Source organism: Paroedura picta, chromosome 14, assembly GCF_049243985.1.
Source record: "Paroedura picta isolate Pp20150507F chromosome 14, Ppicta_v3.0, whole genome shotgun sequence".
Lineage (NCBI taxonomy): Eukaryota > Metazoa > Chordata > Lepidosauria > Squamata > Gekkonidae > Paroedura > Paroedura picta.
In genome coordinates, this window is record NC_135382.1 from 1573040 (window position 1) to 1593410 (window position 20371).

At 48.5% G+C, this 20371-nt stretch overlaps 1 protein-coding gene across 8 annotated transcripts in view; it reads right to left on the reverse strand.

The window, feature by feature from the left end:
• SLC12A7 (solute carrier family 12 member 7) overlaps positions 1-20371 on the reverse strand; it is a 174563-nt gene that overhangs the window by 76021 nt on the left and 78171 nt on the right. For all 8 annotated transcript variants that reach the window (XM_077310641.1, XM_077310648.1, XM_077310646.1 and 5 more), the window contains 2 exons: positions 19382-19528; positions 11750-11804 (listed from right to left, as the gene is read on the reverse strand). In XM_077310641.1, the coding sequence (XP_077166756.1) occupies positions 11750-11804; positions 19382-19528 (202 nt within the window). The remainder of the gene's footprint in view (positions 1-11749; positions 11805-19381; positions 19529-20371) is intronic.

Genomic DNA, 20371 nt, shown 5'->3' on the forward strand with positions numbered 1-20371 from the left:
TTATTTTCTCAGTCATTTCATACCGTAGAGAGAGGGTGGGCTGGGAGGCTTAATTTCCTCTAAAGACAAACTGCATCCATAAGAAACTGGGTGCTTACACCTGAGACTGGATTAACACAATTCATATCTGAGAATGATGGATCTGTTCAGAATGTGAGAATCTGGTGGCATCCCCAAGACTAACTCAGTTCAGTTCTGGATAGAAGCAGGGACTGAGAGACTTTGCATGTGTAAATGAGCGCTTTTTCAGTTACATGGTAATGCATGATCATTCTAAAGTAAACATTTTAGGATTTAAGACTGAAACATATTCTGAATGAAAAACTGTATCTCAGACATCAGGAGATTGGGAAGCACTTGCATGTAGAAGAAGAATTGGTCTTATATGCCGCTTTTCTCTATCCGAAGGAGTCTCCAAGTGGCTTCCAGTCACCTTCCCTTCCTCTCCCCACCACAGACAACCTGACCGGTACCATACAGGAGGCTCTGTGCCGTGCAGCCTCCTTGTGTTTGAGCCAGGGCGGGTTACCGCACCTCTTCCCACTCCAAGGTAGGGGACAACAACACTTTATTTACAGTCCTTTTGACCTCTATCCTCCTTTGATGACCCTGAGCTTTTCACACTGCATTCTCCCCTGCTGTGATACTATGTTGCAAGTACTCCTGTAAACAGCTTATCTACAAAGAGATGCGCCAATTTGACCAAGGCCGCGGAAACAGAGATGATCTGTCAGGAAGCCCAGGATGGCACCTGGTGGGGGGGAATATTCCTCCCTGGGAACTGGGGACCGTTTGGGCAGGAGAATTGTATTGATAACTGCTTGCTTCTCCAATATCAGTCTTCACTTCAGATGTTACAGAACTACTTCCAATTAAAGCTTTCTATTAAACCAGAAGCCTTGTTGTGAGTCTGTCTGCCCTTGACAGTTTTGTGTGGGTTGTAGTGGTGTGGAGACAAATAAGGACATGGGCGTGGGGATACGGGTGTCAAGAATCTATGGTGTGGAATATTCATTGAGCGTGGGAGAGGACTGACCTTTGGGAATTCTGGCATAGTGGTTACAGATGAGCTTTCTAGAGCCATGTCTTTAGATATGTGAAGGGGAAATCAAACTGGAGACTCTTCTTAGGGGGAGATTACATGGCAACCAATTCCTCCCAGTTCTCCCTTAAACATCATTTTCCTTCTTGTGCCCTAATACACATGGGGTGTTCACAATACACAGGTGTCCACAGGTGTCCACAGACCTGTCTCCATTTTTTTACTGTTGATAAAATATTATGTGCCCAATTGCTTCTTTCATGGTTGCTACTTAGAAGAAGAAGAGCTGGAGTTTTGTATCCTGCTGTTTATTACCCAAAAGAGTCTCAAAGTAGTTTACAAACACCTTTTCCCTTCATATTCCCACAATAGACTACTGTGAGGGACGTGGGGCTGTGAGAGGTCTGAGAGAACTGGGAATGGGCCGCAGTGACCCAGCAGACTTCAGGTGTCTCAAAGCAAAGTTTTCAATAGCCTTCCCTTCCTCTCCCCATAGCAGACTCTCTGTGAGGGTGGTGGGGGTAGAGAGCCTTACTTGGAAGATGGCAACCCTAAGAGGAGGTCCCTCTGTGCACAGCAGTCTTGACCTTAGTCAGGTAATGTAGAATTCTAGAAGATGAATCTACACCAATCTGGCAACCTTACCTCCTCTGTGCAATGTTTTCTTGACCTAAAAAAGGTCAGGGGTGCTAGGTAGCTGTGGGGGCATTACACACTTTTGAGGCTCCACTTTCAGACTTCAAGGGTGGTTTACATAGAATTGAAGAAACTATACAGAGAACACTTGGTGGAACGAGCTCCCAGATGAGACCAGGGCCCTGATGAAGCCAGAGCAGTTCCGCAGGGCATGCAAAATGTAGCTCCTCCACTAGGCATTTGGCTGAGGCCAGGCACAATTAAACAACAACATCAGCAGGGTACCTGGCCCTCTCCCCCCCAGAAATCCACCATGACTCCTGAACCTGTTGTATTATTGTTTTATTATTATTGTTAAATGTTATACATACTTGTTATTATCAGTTAATAATATTATAATTAGTTATATGTAATGTCCTCTGTATAGTTTCTTCAATTCCATGTAAACCGCCCTGAGCCTTCGGTGAGGGCTGTATATAAATGGAAAATAAAAAATGCCAGGTCAATAAACAACAAGTCCTCAACCTTGCGGGATTATTTCGCAAGACATGAGGCTGACCTGGCTTGCGTAACCGAAACCTGGGTGTGTGAGGGAGAGACGGTCGCCTTGAGATACCTGCACCACCCGGGTATTCGGTCCTGCATCAGCCTCCAGGGGAGGGGAGAGGGGGTGGCAATCCTGGTCAGAGAGTCCTTCTCCTTCAGGGCCCTTCCTGCACCATCGATCCCAGGGATAGACTGTGTTGGCCCAGAGTGGGAGTCAGTCGAGAACGTGGTTATCTGGCTGGTGTACCGATCACCCACTACATCTCCAGATTCCCTGCCAGGCCTGCTGGAGACGGCGGCTTCCTGGATGTTGCAGTACCCAAAACTCCTGATTTTGGGTGACTTCAATGTCCATGTAGACACGCCGACTTCAGGACTTGGCCTGGACCTTTCAGCCATGGAGACACTAGGGTTCTTGCAATTTATTGCTGGTCCCACTCATCAGGCCGGTTACACCCTCGACTTGATCTTTGGTGAGACCCTGCCAGTTACTGCCCAGTCTCGCATCTTGCTTCTAGGGAGGGTGATTGAGCAGGCCATGGCAGACCAACTACTATTATTATTATTGTTATTATTATTTAATTTTTAGACCGAAAAGGCCCAGGCCCAGGTGGAGGCCACGCGAACATCCCGTGGGCCCGGGACAACCAGTGGAGTGCTCTGCGGGGGGCATAAGCAACCAAGCGGTCCCGCAGGTAGATAGGAACCAGGTCATGTATAGTCTTAAAGGTCAATACCAATATCTTGAATTTGATTTGGAAACAGACTGGTAACTAGTGCAGATGACAAAGCACTGGCTGAGTGTGGGCCCTCAAATGTGTTTGGTGTAGTCATTAGGAGTGCGGACTTCTAATCTGGAATGCCGGGTTCAATTCTGCACTCCCCCACATGCAGCCAGCTGAGTGACTTTGGGCTCACCATGGCTCGCCACGGCACTGATAAGGCTGTTCTAACCAAGCAGTAATATCAGGGCTCTCTCAGCCTCACCCACCCCACAGGGTGTCTGTTGTGGGGAGAGGAATGGGAAGGCGATTGTAAGCCGCTTTGAGCCTCCTTCGGGTAGGGAAAAGCAGCATATAAGAACCAACTCTTCTTCTTCTTCTTCTATTGAGGACCCTGGCAGCCGCACTTTGGACCATCTGTAACTTCCGACTCAAAGACAAGGGAAGGCCCGTGTAGAGCGAGTTACACAAGTCTAATCTGGAAGTGACTGTTGCATGGATCACTGTGGCCAGATTTTCCGAGGACAGGTAGGGCACTAGTAGCCAGGCTTGGCGAAGATGGAAAAGCGCCGTCCGAGCTACATTGGTCACCTGAGCCTCCATAGAGAGGGAGGCATCAAACGTCACCCCCTAATTCCTGGCAACTGGTGCAGGTGTTAATTGCACCCCGTCCAGGCATGGGAGGCACTCTTCCTGGTCCTGCCCTCTACTTCCCAGCCACAGGATCTCCGTCTTGGGGGGGTTGAGCTTCAGGCGACTCTGCCTGAGCCATCCAACAACTGCTTCCAAACAGCTGGCAAATGTATCTGGGGTGGAGTTTAGCTGGACGTCCATTAGGAAGTAGAGCTGGGTGTCATCCTCATATTGGTGGCATCCCAGCCCATAGCCCCGGACCACTCTATCACATTACCCAGGAATGCCAAATGTGAAACTGGGCGTTAACTGGCGGGGTTCCGTGGGTCCAACAATGGCTTTTTCAGTAAAGGGCATAACACTGCTTCCTTGAACCCCTTGAGAAACTCTCCAGATGTTAAGGAGAGGTCAACAATCTCCCTCAAGGGGCCTCCTATCCGCTGGTTGCCCGATTTGAGCAACCAGGACAGACAGGGATCCAAGGGGCAAATGGTCGCCTTCACTGAACCCAGTAATTTGTCCACTTCGGTTACAGAGAGCGGCCTGAAGCCATCAAACACTAACTACCTTGATGGCCACGGAGCTTCCAGTTCACTAAGTATATCAATCATGGCAGGTAGGTTACGGCGGACCGACAGGACTTTGTCCGCAAAATAGCTCGATAATGCCACACAGCTCAATTCCAATTCCCTTATCATTTGTCACCCTTCCTCGAGGGTGGTAAGTGATCTGATCACTTTAAATAATTGTGCTGGGCGAGAGCTTGCGGACGCGATTTCTGCGGGGTAGAAGTCCCGTTTCACCACTTTCACCTCATTCTCACACGCCTTCATAAGCGTGCGATGAGATGTCCTTGTAGCTTCATACCATGGAGCCGGTTTAAGGCAAAGGTGGAGAGGGCGCCTAGGAGCAATCTTGTTGATGGTGGCCATAAGGTGGGACTGCCAGTCCTCCACCAAGGCCGTCAATGAGGTGCCGGAGGGCATCGGTTCCCACAGAGCATTCAGGAATCTCTCGGATTCCATGAGTCTCCGCGGGTGGACTAAAATACGTCCGTCACCCAAACGGAGAGGGGGTGGTATCCACAGTTGAGCCTTCAGGGCATGGTGGTCTGACCATGGAACGATGTTATTCGTCACCACATCTACCACTACACCTGCACCAGTGATCAAATCGAGGGTGTGACCAGCCTGAAGGTTGGGACCAGCAACAAATTGTGAGAACTCTAGTGTCTCTATGGCTGACACTAGATCCAGGCCAAGTCCTGAAGATGGCGCATCTGCATGAACATTGAAGTCCCTCAAAACTAAAAGTTTTGGGTACTGCAATGTCCAGGCAGCCACTACCTCCAGCAGGCCTGGCAGGGAATCTGGAGGGGCAGTAGGTGATCGATACACCAACCAGATTGCCACATACTAGATCTTCTGGAAGAAACTTCAGCCCTGGATCCATAACAGTCTGGCTTCCATCCTGGCTCACTGCCTTGCCAGCACAGGAATTAGAGGGACTGCGCTACAATGGCTGGTCTCCTTGCTTCGGAACTGGTCACAGAGGGTTGCAGTAGGGGAAGAGATCTCAAGCCCTTGCGAGCTCCCTTGTTTAGTTCCGCAGGAGGCGATAGTCTCCCCTATGCTTTTTAAAATTTATATGTGCCCTTTAGCCCAGCTGGTCCGGGGCTATGGGCTGGGATGTCACCAATATGCGGATGACACCCAGCTCTACTTCCTAATGGTTGGCCGGCCGGACTCTCCCCCTAGATAAGTTTGCCAGTTGTTTGGAAGAGGTGGCTGGATGGCTCAGGCAGAGTCGCATGAAACTCAACCCCTCCAAGATTACAGTCCTTCAATTTATCCATCGGAACTTCCCTCCAGTCTGATGAAACACCATTGAGTAGACAGTGAGACTTTGGGGAAAACTAGGTGATCCACTGCAATCTGGATTTTCAGATACTTAGGTAGATAGGAAATTGGTAAGAGAACCACACTCAAAGAGTTGTTGTCAATAGTGTTTCATCAGACTAGAGGGAGGTGAGTAGCGGGGTACCTCAGGGCTTGGTGCTTGGTCCAGTACTTTTTAACATATTTATCAATGATCTAGATGAGGGGGTGGAGGGACTACTCAGCAAGTTTGCAGATGACACCAAATTGGGAGGACTGGCAAATACTCCAGAAGATAGAGACAGAATTCAACGAGATCTGAACACAATGGCCTGTGTGGCCCCTTCCAACTCTACGATTCTATGATTCTATGATTCTATGATCCCGCCACAAGCCAGTCTTGGGAGTGGTGGGAAATAACTAACTAACTAACTAACTAACTAACTAACTAACTAACTAACTAACTAACTAACTAACTAACTAACTAACTAACTAACTAACTAACCAAATAAATAAATAAATAAATAAATAAATAAATAAATAAATAATTGCCATTGCTTCCAAACAACTGGCAAATGATTCTGGGGGATATTCGGAGCAGCCATCAATCAAGAAATAGAGCTGGGTGTCATCAGTATACGAGTGACAACCCAGCCTCAAGCTCCAATCCACCTGGCCCAGAGGGTGCATAAGGATGATAAACAATGTGGGAGAGAGTATCACACCCTGTGGAATTCCACAAGGGAGTTGGAAACTACACATCTGTATCTCCCCTGCCACAACCCTTTGTGTCTGGTTCTGGCAAAAGGATATCTGCCATTTAATGGCTGTCCCCCGAATTCCAGCTCCGGTGAGGCAGTGAAGCAGCAGTTTATGGTTGACGATGTAAAACAATGTAAAACGCTGCCAACAGATCCAACAACATGAGCAGTGCCGACCCACTGCTGTCCAGCTGGCACTGGAGATAATCTATAAGGGCGACCAGCAGCATCTCCCCCCACTGGTGGTGGGGACGGTGCACCCTATGGGCAAGGTACATGGCAAACCCAGAAGGCCAGGCTAGTGCCTGGTCATACTTGCATGGCCCTGCAGCCTAGACATGGCCAGGAGTAGGTTGGAGTGGCAGCATCCATGCAGTCTTGCAGGCCAGGTAAGAAGCAATGTGGCATCGAAGGTTCAGTGAGTGGTGGGAAACCTGGGGCTGTTCTAAAACTCTTACCTCCTGGACTCCCTCACCATTGCTCCACCCACCAGTCACTGTTACAAGTACAAATCCAGAGGCAAAACCTCGCCTTGCCGCCAGTCCACCTGCTGCCCAACTAGGTAGCCTGTTCTGGGGTTCTCGATGAGCAAGTCAGAGGCGCCACAGAAGACCGCCCCTCTGACTTGCATCTCCATGTATTAGGACGATCAAGCCGGTGAGTGAGTGTGAATTCCGCAGCCAGCCCCGAAAAGGCTCACTGGGTAGAGCAGTATGTAAATTAAATATTTACAACGGTAGCTCGGCTGGCATTTGACCACCTTCTCCAAGCCAAGCTACTAGCGCCCTACTTGGCCCTAGTGATCCACGCAACGGTCACCTCTAGGCTGGACTTCTGTAACTCACTCTACACTGGCCTACCCTTATCCTTGACCCGGAAACTGCAACTAGTCCAGAACACGGCTGCCAGGGTCCTCACAGCAACACCTCGGAGGTCCCACATCCGGCCCATCCTCCAGCAGCTGTGCTGGCTCCCGGTTGAATTCCGGATCAGGCTTGAGATGTTGGTTATTACCTTTAAGGCCATACGTGGTCTGGGCCCAGTATACCTGAGGGACCACCTCTCTACCTACACTCCTCAGAGAGCCCTGCGCTACATCCAACCTCCTGGTGGTCCCTGGCCTCAAGGAAGCCCACTTGACCTCAATCAGGGCCAGAACTTTTTCCATTCTGGCCCCCACCTGGTGGAACGAGCTCCCAGAGGAGATCAGGGCCCTGACAGAACCTAAACAGTTCCACAGGGCCTGCAAAAGGGAGTTCCTCCGCCAGGTCGACCAAACCACCGCTTCTAATCTGCCTTACCCACTGGGTCCCAGTAAGAGTTGAGCTGAGGCTCTTACAATTTCTATTTTATGTATCATTGTTATTATCATGTTAAATTATTATTGTTATAATATTACTGCTGTTACTGTTGTTACCATGTGTTAATTGTATCCTCCCTGTTTTCTGTAAGGGGAGGGTAGCATATCAATCAATCAATCAATAAACAAACAAACAAATAGACAAACATATAAGCAAACAGATAAACAAATAAAAAGATGGGTGCACATCCCAGTTTAAGGGTTTGCTGGGCTGAGGCAGAATCTGACATGTGTGCACACAGGGCATGCCAGCATCCTGACCTGGCCCCTTCCTGACTCCACTGATCTGGCCGCCAAAGCAGCCGTTCCTGCCCGTAGCAGCCAGCACCATGCCATGGAGGGGGGGGAGAAGTGAAGGTGCCCCGTGCAACGCACACATACAGGCGCAGAGCTCTGTGCCCGCTTCTGTGTGTCGCCTGGCGTGCCCAGGCCTCCCACCCCCCGTGGCGCTGGCTGCTACAAGCAGGAACGGCTACTTTGGCAGCCGAATTGCACAACCCTATGCAGGCCTCTTCCTCCCAGCCTCGTGTTCCCCATGACCACACTTGGTACTATCAGATTCACAGTGTAGCCTGTTCTTGTTACTATTGTGCAGCTTCAAAAAGCTCAAAGGGTTAATGTGGAAAAGAAAGCCACCTAATTTAACCATGATAGGAGTACCCATTTCTCCAAAATGACATCTTTCCCCTCTTAATAAAACAGTAAGGAGTGATGAAGTGGGCTCAGTCCGTGATGGGGAAGGGCAACAATTGGTCCCTTGGCCCTGGACTGACAAGCAGAGGGGCCAATCGGAAGTCGCGAAGTGCCTTCCGATTGGGCCCTCACAAGGACAGACCAAAATTCCATCCAGCCAGGGGCAATCTGGAGAAATGGCTGCCAGTCTGCTCCTGACCACCAAAGGGAGAGGAGGTCAGTAGGGCTGCCAAGGCGGGTGAGGCTTGGACAGGCTGTACCAGCCCTTTTTGCCCCAAGGCTGTCCTAACTGTCATGTCCAACTGTAAATTGCCCCAGAACCCTGACAGAGCTGGCTGGAGGCTGCAGAGTGCGCTCCCTCCCCTCCCTCCCTTCAGGCCTGCTGCGAAGGAGCCTCTGACAGGCCCTGACTGAGGGGAGGGAGGCATTTTCCTTCAGAGAGCAACACTGGGGAGCCTGAGGGCCTTCCTTTTGAGGGGGGGGGGCTTTCCCCTTCTGCCAAACAGTTGGCTGACAGGGAGGCCACAGAGAAGCCCCTTCTCACTTAAAATACTGCTCTGCCCGGAGGTTAGACACAGCCAAGCCATGTGTCTTTCTTCTTTGCAACTCTCTGCAGGTTTGAGGCCACTGCACAGCGTTATTCTGCAGAGGAAACTGGCTCTTTTGTCTCCTGTTTCATCTGCACAACAACCCTGTGCAGTAGGCCTCATGTTTTTCAATTCAACAACAACCTGTGTGGGAGGCCTTAAATGTTTCTTCTCTACCACAACCCTCTCCAAAGTAGCCCTTTCTGCCTGGGGAGCTGATCTTTATACTCTGCAGGTGAGCTGTAATTCCAGGAGCTCTCCAGGCTCCACCTGGCGGTTAGCTACCCCAAGGTTGGAAATATTCCTGGAGGCTTGGAGGTGGGACTTCAAAATCGTACAATGCCTCCGAGTCCAGCCTTCAGAGGAGCCATTTTTGCCTGCAGTTGGTAGGGCGTGGTGCAGGAGTGTCCCTCCTGGCCAGCCCTTACCAGCAACTGTTTGTATTCTGGGGCGCAGACAGGCAGACCAGCATCAGTCCTGTGAGTCTGGAAAGTGCAGGAAGATCTAAATAAATACTTACAGCCTAAATCTGTAAATAGTGAGAGGGAGAGGAAGGGAAGATGATTGGAAAATGCTTTGAGACACCTGAGGCCTGCTGGGTCACTGCGGCCCATTCCCAGTTCTCTCAGACCTCTCACAGCCCCACATACCTCACAGGTTGACTATTGTGGGGAGACGAATGGAAAAGGTGTTTGTAAACCACTTTGAGACTCCTTTGGGTAGTAAGCAATAGGGTACAAACATCCGTTCTTCTAAGGAGCAACCATGAAAGAAGCATGTGGGCACATAACATTTTATCAACAGTGAAAAAATGGAAAAGAAGGAACAGGGTGGACACCTGTGTACTGTGACTACCCCATGTGTAGGGGCAGAGGGGCATTTTGGTGTCTGTGGCCTAATTCACACAAGAAGGGAAATGACACAGAACTGGGGGGAATTGGTTGCCATGTAATCTTCCCCTAAGAAGAGTCTCCAGTCTGATTTTCCCTTCACATATCTGAGGACATGGCTCTGGAAAGCTCATCTATAACCACTATGCCACAATTCCCAAAGGTCAGCCCTCTCCCACACTCAACGAACATTCCACACCACAGGTTCTTGACACCCATCTCTCCACACCCATGCCCTCATTTGCCACCACAACCTCCCACACAACACACACATTCAACCCCATGCCCTTACAGACTGGGCAGTTCCTCCCCTTCCTCTTCCCACTGCCAAGCTCTAGCGCCCGTTGTCTTCTTGGAGACAACGGGCTTGGCCTCGAGTCTTTAAACCCCGCCCGCGGCACGGCGCAGCGCGCCGCAGACTTAATAATTGACTAAGGGCTGTGTGGGAGGAATTAGGGCGGGCCCTGTCCAGGATAAAAACTTGGAGGGGCCAAACAGCTTCGCGACTCCTGATTGGCCCCACCGAGTGTCCATCTTGCTCCAAACAGCCAACGGGGAGCTTTGCCTGCTATGCCCGGCCACGGAATCACCGCTCCGGAGACCTGCCGGTGTGTGTGGGGGGGGGCTGCGCCGCCTTCTCCCGGCTGCCCTAGCGCCCATTTTATTCACCTTTAAAATGGGCTTTATTCCTAGTTAAACAATAAACCAGCTGTCTAACCAGATACTGCTGTGATGCCTGGGTCACCAGAGCAAAGGGACCAGAGCCTCCCGCCCACCAGGTGATCAGGGGACAGCAGCCAGGTGTGCTTCACGGTGCCCTGGGGGCTTCCCTGGTTGCAAGTCGCTTTGAGAGTCCTTCAGTTAGTGAAATTTGGGGTATAAAAACGACGCTTCTTCTTCTTCTTCTATCTACTCCCATGATGGTCAAGAGCATGTCAGGAAGTAACACCCGAGAGCTGAAAGAAAGCTCAGAAGCCACACAGGCCACAGATTCCTCTGAAAGGAGTTAATATTTAAGGAGCTGGACTTCAACAGGCCTGTGACAGAATCATGAGTATCCAAAGCACTCCACTAATTTCAGCCTCCTACCCAACTAGGACATGCTGCTGTCATGCCAGTCCATGTAGATTCCTCCTAAGGGCCAACCTACAAAGCATGTGTGATACAGCTCTAGTGTCCCCAGAGTAAAGTCACTTCACACATCTTGTGTTGTTTGGCCCTATGCTAGCACATTGACAGAGATTTCTGCTACAGAACTGGGGGGGGGGGGCTACTGCATCACCAGAACACCCAGCCCAATCCCTGAGCAAGAGAAGGGGGGTGCAGAACTGCAGGAGGCAACATTAACAAAGCTATCCTGGGACGTGAGGAACGATTTCTAGCTATTTGAGCAACAACCCTGCATCTTAGTTATCAGAGGTATGAAAATACTACAGCTAGATCCGTGAGTGTAAAGACCAGGACCTGGGAGTTCATCTCAGCTCTTTACTGTGACCGCAGCTCTCTGGCACAGAGAAGCTGAACTAAAACTGCACTAGAGAACCCCTCCGACACCCCCATCATATGCATCGCACCTGAGGTCTCCCAACCAGTGCACCCTATTGGTCAGTTTCCGTTTAAGCTGTATAAATCCAGACCTGTTCACCTGTTCTCACGCTCCTGCCCTGGGTGGTTTCCTTTCCTCTTGATGCCCTTTTAATTGGGTAGTATTTCCCCTCAGCTTGGAGGCCCCAGGCACTCTCTCTGACACGTCTCCTGGGAGTGGGCAGGATCTAGCCCTGTATTTCCTGCACTGACGAGCTCCAGCTGTGTGGAGCGCTTATATGCTGGCAAGGTTGTAGGCAGAGGGCCTTCTGCCCTTCTGCAAGGGCGATTCAACAACACTCCATCTTCGGAGAGATTTTGCCTGTGTCAACAGGAGAGAGAGAATCGCCAGCACATGTCCTCCTCTAGGGCCCTTTTCACTCAGGCATTTTAAGAGAAAAGCAAGGTTTGGGATTACCTGGAACGACACCGTTGGTTGCTATCGCGCTCATGGATATGGCAGTCAGCATGGTCTGCAAAAAACAAACGCATTTGTAAAAGTTACTTGGTCAACCCAGGTGATCGCTAAGACCAGCAAGGTCATTCCTTGTCTACCTGCAAGCAAAACATGGCTGCAGATGATCGACTCTGAGCAGCTGTTCATTGAAAGAAAGGTTGCGCACAAAAGATTTCCTCAAGTTTCCCTTCCTAGGACAGAAAGCCTCCTGGTGGTTATTGGTTAATTTAAAGAGTATGACACTATATATATGCTAAATGCAGATTATGATTGATCGGATTAGCTATCAGCCTACCGGCCAATGGTTTCTTGCAGTGGGAGGGAGAAATCCTGGACATTGTCTTTTCTGCACTTCTAAGTATACTGCAAAGTGAAATTATTTATTCAAAAGTGAGAGAAAGGGAGTTTTGGTTCAAATACCAGAATGAAGATAAAAGAAAACTCAAGGAAGAGAAATATTATTTATGGTGAGAGCTTAGAGAAAATAAAAAGGTTTAGAGTACTTTCCCTAATCACTGAAGAATGTATGGAACCGGAGAGGGACTAGTTTTTACTTGTCTTGACTAGAATAGGCTGGATTTGGGAGCCACGAGCGGGGTCGGTTGGCAGGATTTTGGTTTTTTGGGGGTCATCTAGACAATGTTTACAAGAAGCGACCTCGGGGGGAAAAATGTGAAAAGAAGTGTAAGTTTTGTAGCTGGCTTGGAACCGCATTTCAATAAATCTATGAGGGTGTGGAAAGAAGCTGCCATGAGAAATATCATTCTAAGCAGTTACACCCCTCTAAATCCACTGAGGTTAATGAACTCAGATGGGTGTCTCTCTGCTTAGGATGGCATTGTTTAAAAACAAAGTTTTTTCCCCTGAATCAGTCTCCATGCCTGAAAATTCAGTGTTCTCAGGTTTGTTTGAGACAAAGTGAATTCCAAAGTATGCTCGAGGCAACTTGGAGGCAATCAAAGACATCCTGTCAGACAAACACACAGAAATAACTTCTGCTGTGGCCAGATTGGCTTGGAGGGCGATCAAAACAAGGACGAGCTGGGTGGATCCAGAGCAACTTAGGCAGAATCATAGAATCCTAGAGTTGGAAGGGACCTCATGGGTCATCTAGTCCAACCCCCTGCACTAGGCAGGACACTCACATCCCAATCGCTCAGGTAGAGATAGTCTCAATTGCTTGAGACAATGCTTGTGAGTTTTAAAATTATAATGCTGATTCTTATAGCTGGAATGTTTCAAATTTTATACTATTTTAATTATCAATTATTCTTTTATGTACTCTGTAATTTGATTAGTGGTCTACGGCCATAATAAAGAGTATTTGATTTGATAAGTTGGTACATCCTGCAGGAAGTCAGGCTTTCTTCAATCACAATGACCAATTATGCACGGGCTGGAATACCTGTGATGGCGGCAGCAGGGCTTTGGGGAAAATCCCCGAGTATGCACAACGTCGCCACCATCTGAGGCATGGCCCGACCCAGGAGAACTAGAGGGCACAGTAGACACGTGGTGCTTAATGGAGAAAGACCAAGGAGTAGCGTCTTTATTATTATCGTTGCTGTTGTTGTTATTTAATTTATATCCTGCCTCCCCCCGGGTGATCTGCAGGGCGGCTACACTGGCTTACGTATTTTTCTTTGCTTCTAAAGGCTCTTCCATGCTGAAACGACACAACCAGCAGCCCCATGAGGAGAACGGTGGAGAAGGCCTTCTACTCCTTCCCTACCATACTTTCCACACTTCCGTGGAGACTGTGCACGTTGTTCTTCTGGTTGTCTGTTAAACTGATCAATCACAGGCCATTTCAGAACAATCTTGAATCCGACTTTGGTGTGCGAGAGAGGCAGCATCTATATATATTTTAAATAATATGAATAGCATGCCTGTTTCTAGGTTGTGGCTAACATGTAATCCCCAGCACTTAGAAAAGGCTTTTTAAAAATCACATGACTGGGGGTGAGGTAGGCTAAGAAGGCAGCACAGCAGTTCATCTGTCCAGATAACCCCCCTTCTTCCGGGATGACATTTCAAGGTCAGCAGGGTCTGATTTACTCTTTCAGTCATCTCCTTTGCTGAGAAATCATATTGGAAGATGGAAGCCGGCCAGGTGCAGGTCAGGGCCACGGCTGAAGCCCTTGTTGTCTTTCGCTCAAATCACAAGGGGTGCCTTAAACGACAGAGCAGCCACGTCTCTTGGCTCCGGACCCTGGAAACAACACCTCCCTGGTTGCTATTTAAAGGGAGAACAGTTGGGGAGAGAGGCAAGGGAATCTGCCCAAACCGGGGGCTGTACCCATCAGCTGCTGGGGGAGGGGCACCATTTGCCTGCAAGGCCTGTTCATGGATGCTTTGAATGAATGAATGACCTCCCTGGACAATAAGGACTTTGTTCCTAAGGTTAGCATCAGAGATAACAGGAAAACAGGATCAAAGAGATAACAATTTCTCTACCATAAATGTTAAACAGAGAGATATGGGTGAGTGTTTAAGACTGAATGGATCCTGGCATAGCTTTAAGGTCAAAAGTTTTATGTGAATTGGGGAAAGTGGATATGAGCTTCCTTTCCTGCCTTTTCAAAGACAGAAGTGGTATCTAGCATCCTATTTTTACACACTAGCACAGTGTGATGGGCTTTTTCCGCCCCCCTGCATGGCAATTACATTGTGGAGAGGGGTGGGGTAGAGGCAGGGAGCCTGGTGGCCTCCCCCACTGCTCTACAATCTCAAGGCAGCCCCGGAGGGGACACTGGGCCCTCCCTGCTGCCCCCCATGGTGAGGACGGTGCAGAGAGCGGGGCGGTGGGGATGGAGAGTGCAGGCCAGTTGCACCAGGGCCCCCATTTCTCCCTTCTCTGCAGGACACAGCAAACTGAAGGTCAGAGATACTGACTGACTTATTGCATCCTCTGCGGTCCTTCCAACTGGATAATCACTTCAACAACCGACTGTTACCTCTCATTTTGGACCTTTTGTCCGATCAGCAGGCAGTAGGCCTCTCGAATATTCAAGGGAGGTTGGTAAAGGTTTGAATATGAAATCTGTGCTATATAGTTTAAGTTTATCCATATTAATTCTAAATTATCCATTAGGTATAAGATATAAGCTGGCTGAGGATTCTGCTAAATAACAATACCTTGTAGAAACAGAACTAACTATACCTGATTAAATAAGAAAGCAAATTACATATTTATTTGATTGATTGATTGATTGATTGGTTCCACCAGGTGGGGGCCAGGACAGAAAAAGCTCTGGCCCTCGTTGAGGACCGACGTGCTTCTTTGGGGCCAGGGATCTGCAGCCAGTTGGCATTGTTAACATAGTTAATAATAACAAATTGTTTACAATTCAATATGGAAGATGGAAGCACTAATTCTACATTATTTCTGCACCTACAGGTTTTCACCTCCATGTAATGTTGTATAAAAATATACAATTTTCTATTTCTATTTGTATTTTATGGGCTTTTATATTGTATTTTTATTTATTTTAGAGTGTAAACCGCCAGGAGATGGCCTATTGGGATAGGCAGTATAAAAATCCAAGTATAAATACAATAAATAAATATACATTTACTTGTGTGCATCTCTCTATTTACCTCTGATGACGATCTGTGAGATCAAAATGCATTTGGGACAGGTCCCAACAACTTGGTAATACTGGGGGACTCACACAGATGTGTGTGTGCCACCAGGTATTTTAGATGGTTTTAAATATATGAACTCCAATAAAATGTTTCTATTTTTATCAATGTTTTCATCCCTAACCCTTTTGGCTCTTGCCACTTCTACCGTTGCCACTGGCAGAGAGGAGGAGGGTGAGAGGTGAAGGGCCAGCCTTGCTGCCGCGGGGATTGGGGAGGGCAGGCACCTCCTCTGTGTCCCTGCTGCAGGGGGCAGAAAGGCCAGCTGGTCCTCTGTGGAGGAGATAGTCGGTGTTCCCAGCCCCACCAGTGGTGAGGAGGCCGTGGACACCGGCATGGGTCCTGTGGAGGAAGCAGTTGGTGCTTACAGCCCCCACGAAGGACAACCCAAGAACATAAAACAATGATGGGGCAAATTTTGACATGCAGTTTTTTGAGCGATTTCTGGAAATTACTATTTTACAGAATCATAGACTTGGAAGGGGCCATACAGGCCATCTAGTTCAACCCCCTGCTTAACGCAGGATCAGCCCAAAGCATCCTAAAGCATCCAGGAAAAGTGTGTATCCAACCTTTGCTTGAAGACTGCCAGTGAGGGGGAGCTCAGCACCTCCTTAGGCAGCCTATTCCACTGCTGAACTACTCTGAATGTGAAAAATGTTTTCCTGATATCTAGCCTATATCGTTGTACTTGAAGTTTAAACCCATTACTGCGTGTCCTCTCCTCTGCAGCCAACAAAAACAGCATCCTGCCCTCCTCCAAGTGACAACCTTTCAAATACTTAAAGAGGGCTATCATGTCCCCTCTCAACCTCCTTTTCTCCAGGCTGAACATTCCCAAGTCCCTCAACCTATCTTCATAGGGCTTGGTCCCTTGGCCCCAGATCATCCTCGTCGCTCTCCTCTGTACCCTTTCAATTTTATCTACGTCCTTCTTGAAGTGAGGCCTCCAGAACTGCACACAGTACTCCAGGTGTGGTCTGACCAGTGCCGTATACAATGGGACTATGACATCTTTTGATTTTGATGTGATGCCTCTGTTGATACAGCCCAAAATGGCATTTGCCTTTTTTACCGCTGCATCACACTGCCTGCTCATGTTTAGCTTACAATCCACCAGTACCCCAATCCAGTAGGTAGGCTTTTTATTTTTCTGACCCAGATGCAGAACTTTACACTTATCTTTATTAAATTGCATCTTGTTCCCATTTTTCTATTGTGTTCAGATCTCGTTGAACTCTGTCTCTATCTCCTGGAGTATTTGCCAGTCCTCCCAATTTGGTGTCATCTGCACACTTGATGAGTAGTCCCTCCACCCCCTCATCTACATCATTAATAAATACGTTAAAAACTACCGGGCCGAGCACCGTGCCCTGAGGTACCCCGCTACTTACCTCCCTCCAGTCTGATGAAACACCATTGACAACAACTCTTTGAGTGCGGTTCTCTAATCAATTCCCTATGATGGACAAGGGCTGTGCAAGTTCTCTGGAAAGTTCTTTGAGCACTCTCGGGTGCATTTCATCTGGCCCATGTCTCTGAGTTTATTAACGTTGTCTCTACAAAAATCCAACATCCGCGTCTGGCTACAAGGTTCCTTACCCCCCCCCCCCCATCTCAAATCACTTAATGATCCACTTATTTGATTATTTATTTTATAGTTTTGAACACAGAACTAGCAATCCAAAAGATTTTATGCACCCAGTTTTGTTGAAGAACACAGCTGGCATGAATGAAGTTGTTCGTATAACACACCAGTGGCTGGATTCAAATGAGTAGCTGTGTTGGTCTGAATTGGCACAATGAAATCAGAGTCCAGGAGCATCTTTAAGACCAACCAAGATTGATTCAAGGTGCGAGCTTTCGAGTGCAAGCACTGATGGTCAGTTCTTAGTCTGAGGAAGAGGGCCTGCACTCAAAAGCTCACGCCTTGAATAAATCTTTGTTGGTCCTCAAGGTGCTCCCGGACTCTCACTTTATTACACCAAGGGTTGTTCCTTAGAGAAGAAATGCCACCCGTAACTAAAAGTCCTATACTGCGTGGCATGCATGACACTCTGTCCACAAGGCGCAGCTTCAATGCCATGCGTGTTGCTAGGCCGTCATAACAAGATGTGCATTTGACACACACCTCAGCCGCTGCTTAGGGGGGAGAAGGAGGCCACACCGGGCCTCCAGGGCCACCGGTCTAGAGCACCAGCATGGGTCTCTCACAGCCACAGTGTGAAGCTGGAGCCCCTAAGGCAGCCCTGGAAGGGTTTCCTGAATGGGTGGGAGTTAATATAGTTTAAAAATTAATTAAAGATTTATTGGGTGATATGACCTTATATAGTCATGTCGAATTCCCCCTCCCTCCCCAAACGGCCAATGATGGGCCTGGAGGAGTGGAAAGGGGGGGGGGCACCACTTCTAGGGCTTCTCAAAGCCTGAAGAATGTTTCAGGGGCTTCTCCATGGAAAAAAGGTGAGAAAGACTGACCTAAGGGGTGCAGAAAGAAGCTAAAGGAGGCACAGGTTCACCCCTGATTCTGTTGATTCTGCTGTTTACATCTGATGCCCAAAGCAGGAGGATCAAGCGAGACCAACCAGCTGTCAGGGATGCATAACATGTGTCAGGATCAGTCCCTGCTCTCTGCCATGTTTGAGTTCAGTGAACCTAAGAGACTCCATCTTGATGTATTTTGTCCTTGCTAACTTTCCCATATAAGCCTCTTGTGGCGCAGAGTGGTAAGGCAGCCGTCTGAAAGCTTTGCCCATGAGGCTGGGAGTTCGATCCCGGCAGCCGGCTCAAGGTCGGTAAAATGAGTACCCAGCTTGCTGCTGGGGGGTAAAACGGTAATGACTGGGGAAGGCACTGGCAAACCACCCCGTATTGAGTCTGCCATGAAAACGCTAGAGGGCGTCACCCCAAGGGTCAGACATGACTCGGTGCTTGCACAGGGGATACCTTTACCTTTTTTTACCTTTAACTTTCCCATGTAACCAGAATGCTTATGCCTGTAGTTTTCCTTTGATATCTCCCCTCTTTCTGATCTCTTCGTTTTCATACTGCATAGTCTCCCTGCTGTGGTACATTGTTGCCTGGGTTCCTATAAACATCTTATCTGCTAGCCTGGGGTGCTGGCCTGACCAAGGCCGTGCTAACTTTGGCACCTTGGCAGGAATCCTGGGATGGCACCTGGGTGGGAGGGTGACCCCCTCCCCTTGGGAACGCTTGAGTTTCGGCGGGAGAATTGTATTGATAACTGTTGGCTCTTTGAATATCAAACAGTCTTGACTTCAAATGTTAAAGTGTTCAGATCTACTTCCAATTAAAGCTTACTTTCTACAGAAGCTTGTTTGTGAGTTTTGTCTGCTCTTGACAGACCAGAAACTGGAGCCTTCCCCCGACACAGAGTCTTGCATCAAGGAAGGCTCCACCAGCAGGATGCAGTTCATCCGCACTGCCTCAGCCAGACAGCCGGTCTGGGGCCCTGTGGAGGCAGAAGAAGCCCGGCAGAGAGTCAGAGCTCCTCGGTTTCTGCTCCACTGCAGAGGTCTGGGCCATCTCCAGCTGCCCCTGGGACTGGTGTGAGGGTAAAGCATTTTCCAAATAGGAATTGTTGGTGTCTAAAGACATGGAAGCAGGATATGGAAGCACCCCGGTCCTTGGGGCTTCTTGTACCACATTACCAATTGTAAGCCTCACTTGCCATCATGGCCCTTTCGACACCGGCTTTATATCTGGAATCTCCTGGTTTGCTAGTTTATGTTGCTCTGTGATGTCAAAGATACTGCAACTAGGAATACGGATGCACAGTGCTGTACTTCACTCGGCTTATCTTGCTGACGTTCTTGCACACCTTGATTAGTTTCTTTGTAGGTAACATGAGGAGAAAGCAGAAGGGGACTGGAATGCAAGACCAAACTTAGCTAAGTCTCAAAGAACAGAGAGGTCAGTCCTACTTACACCAGCACAGCAGATGAACACTATGATGAAAGATTCAAGAACTCCTGCTGTCCCCACAATCCATGTCAATCGTAGGAACAGGATGACTCCTAAAATATTCTGCAGACAGGGCAAGTAGACTCCAATGAAAGTGCCCATGCGTGGAGCCTAAAAAAAAAACCCACAACATGATTACGACGGTCCTTTTCTCCAGTTAGAAAAGATTACTCCATTTTATTGGCCAAGCACATTTTATACTACGGAAATGTTCCTACTACAAAGGTGAGAGATATCCTACACATATAGAGCCAAAGAAATATTTTTGGTACTCTGCCCTACAAGTAACATGAACCGTAGAAAAGGGGTATCTGCTGCATGGACTCTGTTGGGTCCTCTTTTGGGCGAAAGGCTCTTCATCTTTGCTTCTGTCAGGAAGATAAGATTCTGATTGGATTGCAATTCCAGGATTTGGGGAGCAGGCCTTTTTTCTAACAATGTGGTCCCAGACCAAGATCACATCTTCTTTGAAGGAGAGCATTGGGCTGTCTCTGTTTGCAGACCAAAGAAAATCACATATATACCATTCCAAACCACATTGCATTATAGTAGTCATAGTTACATTACAATCTACTTGAAGAAGAAGAAGAAGAAGAAGAAGAAGAGTTGGTTCTTATATGCTGCTTTTCTCTACCCGAAGGAGTCTTAAAGCGGCTTACAGTCGCCTTCCCTTTCCTCTCCCCACAACAGACACCCTGTGGGGTGGGTGAGGCTGAGAGAGCCCTGATGTTACTGCTCGGTCAGAGCAGTTTTATCAGCACCATGGCGAGCCCAAGGTCACCCAGCTGGCTGCATGTGGGGGAGTGCAGAATCGAACCTGGCATGCCAGATTAGATGTCTGCACTCCTAACCACTACACCAAACTGGCTTGTTCAAACAGAGACAGACAAATGCTCTGCTTCAAAGAAGATGATGCTCCAAGATGTTTCCATGCTTGAGAGGACAGGGAGGGGG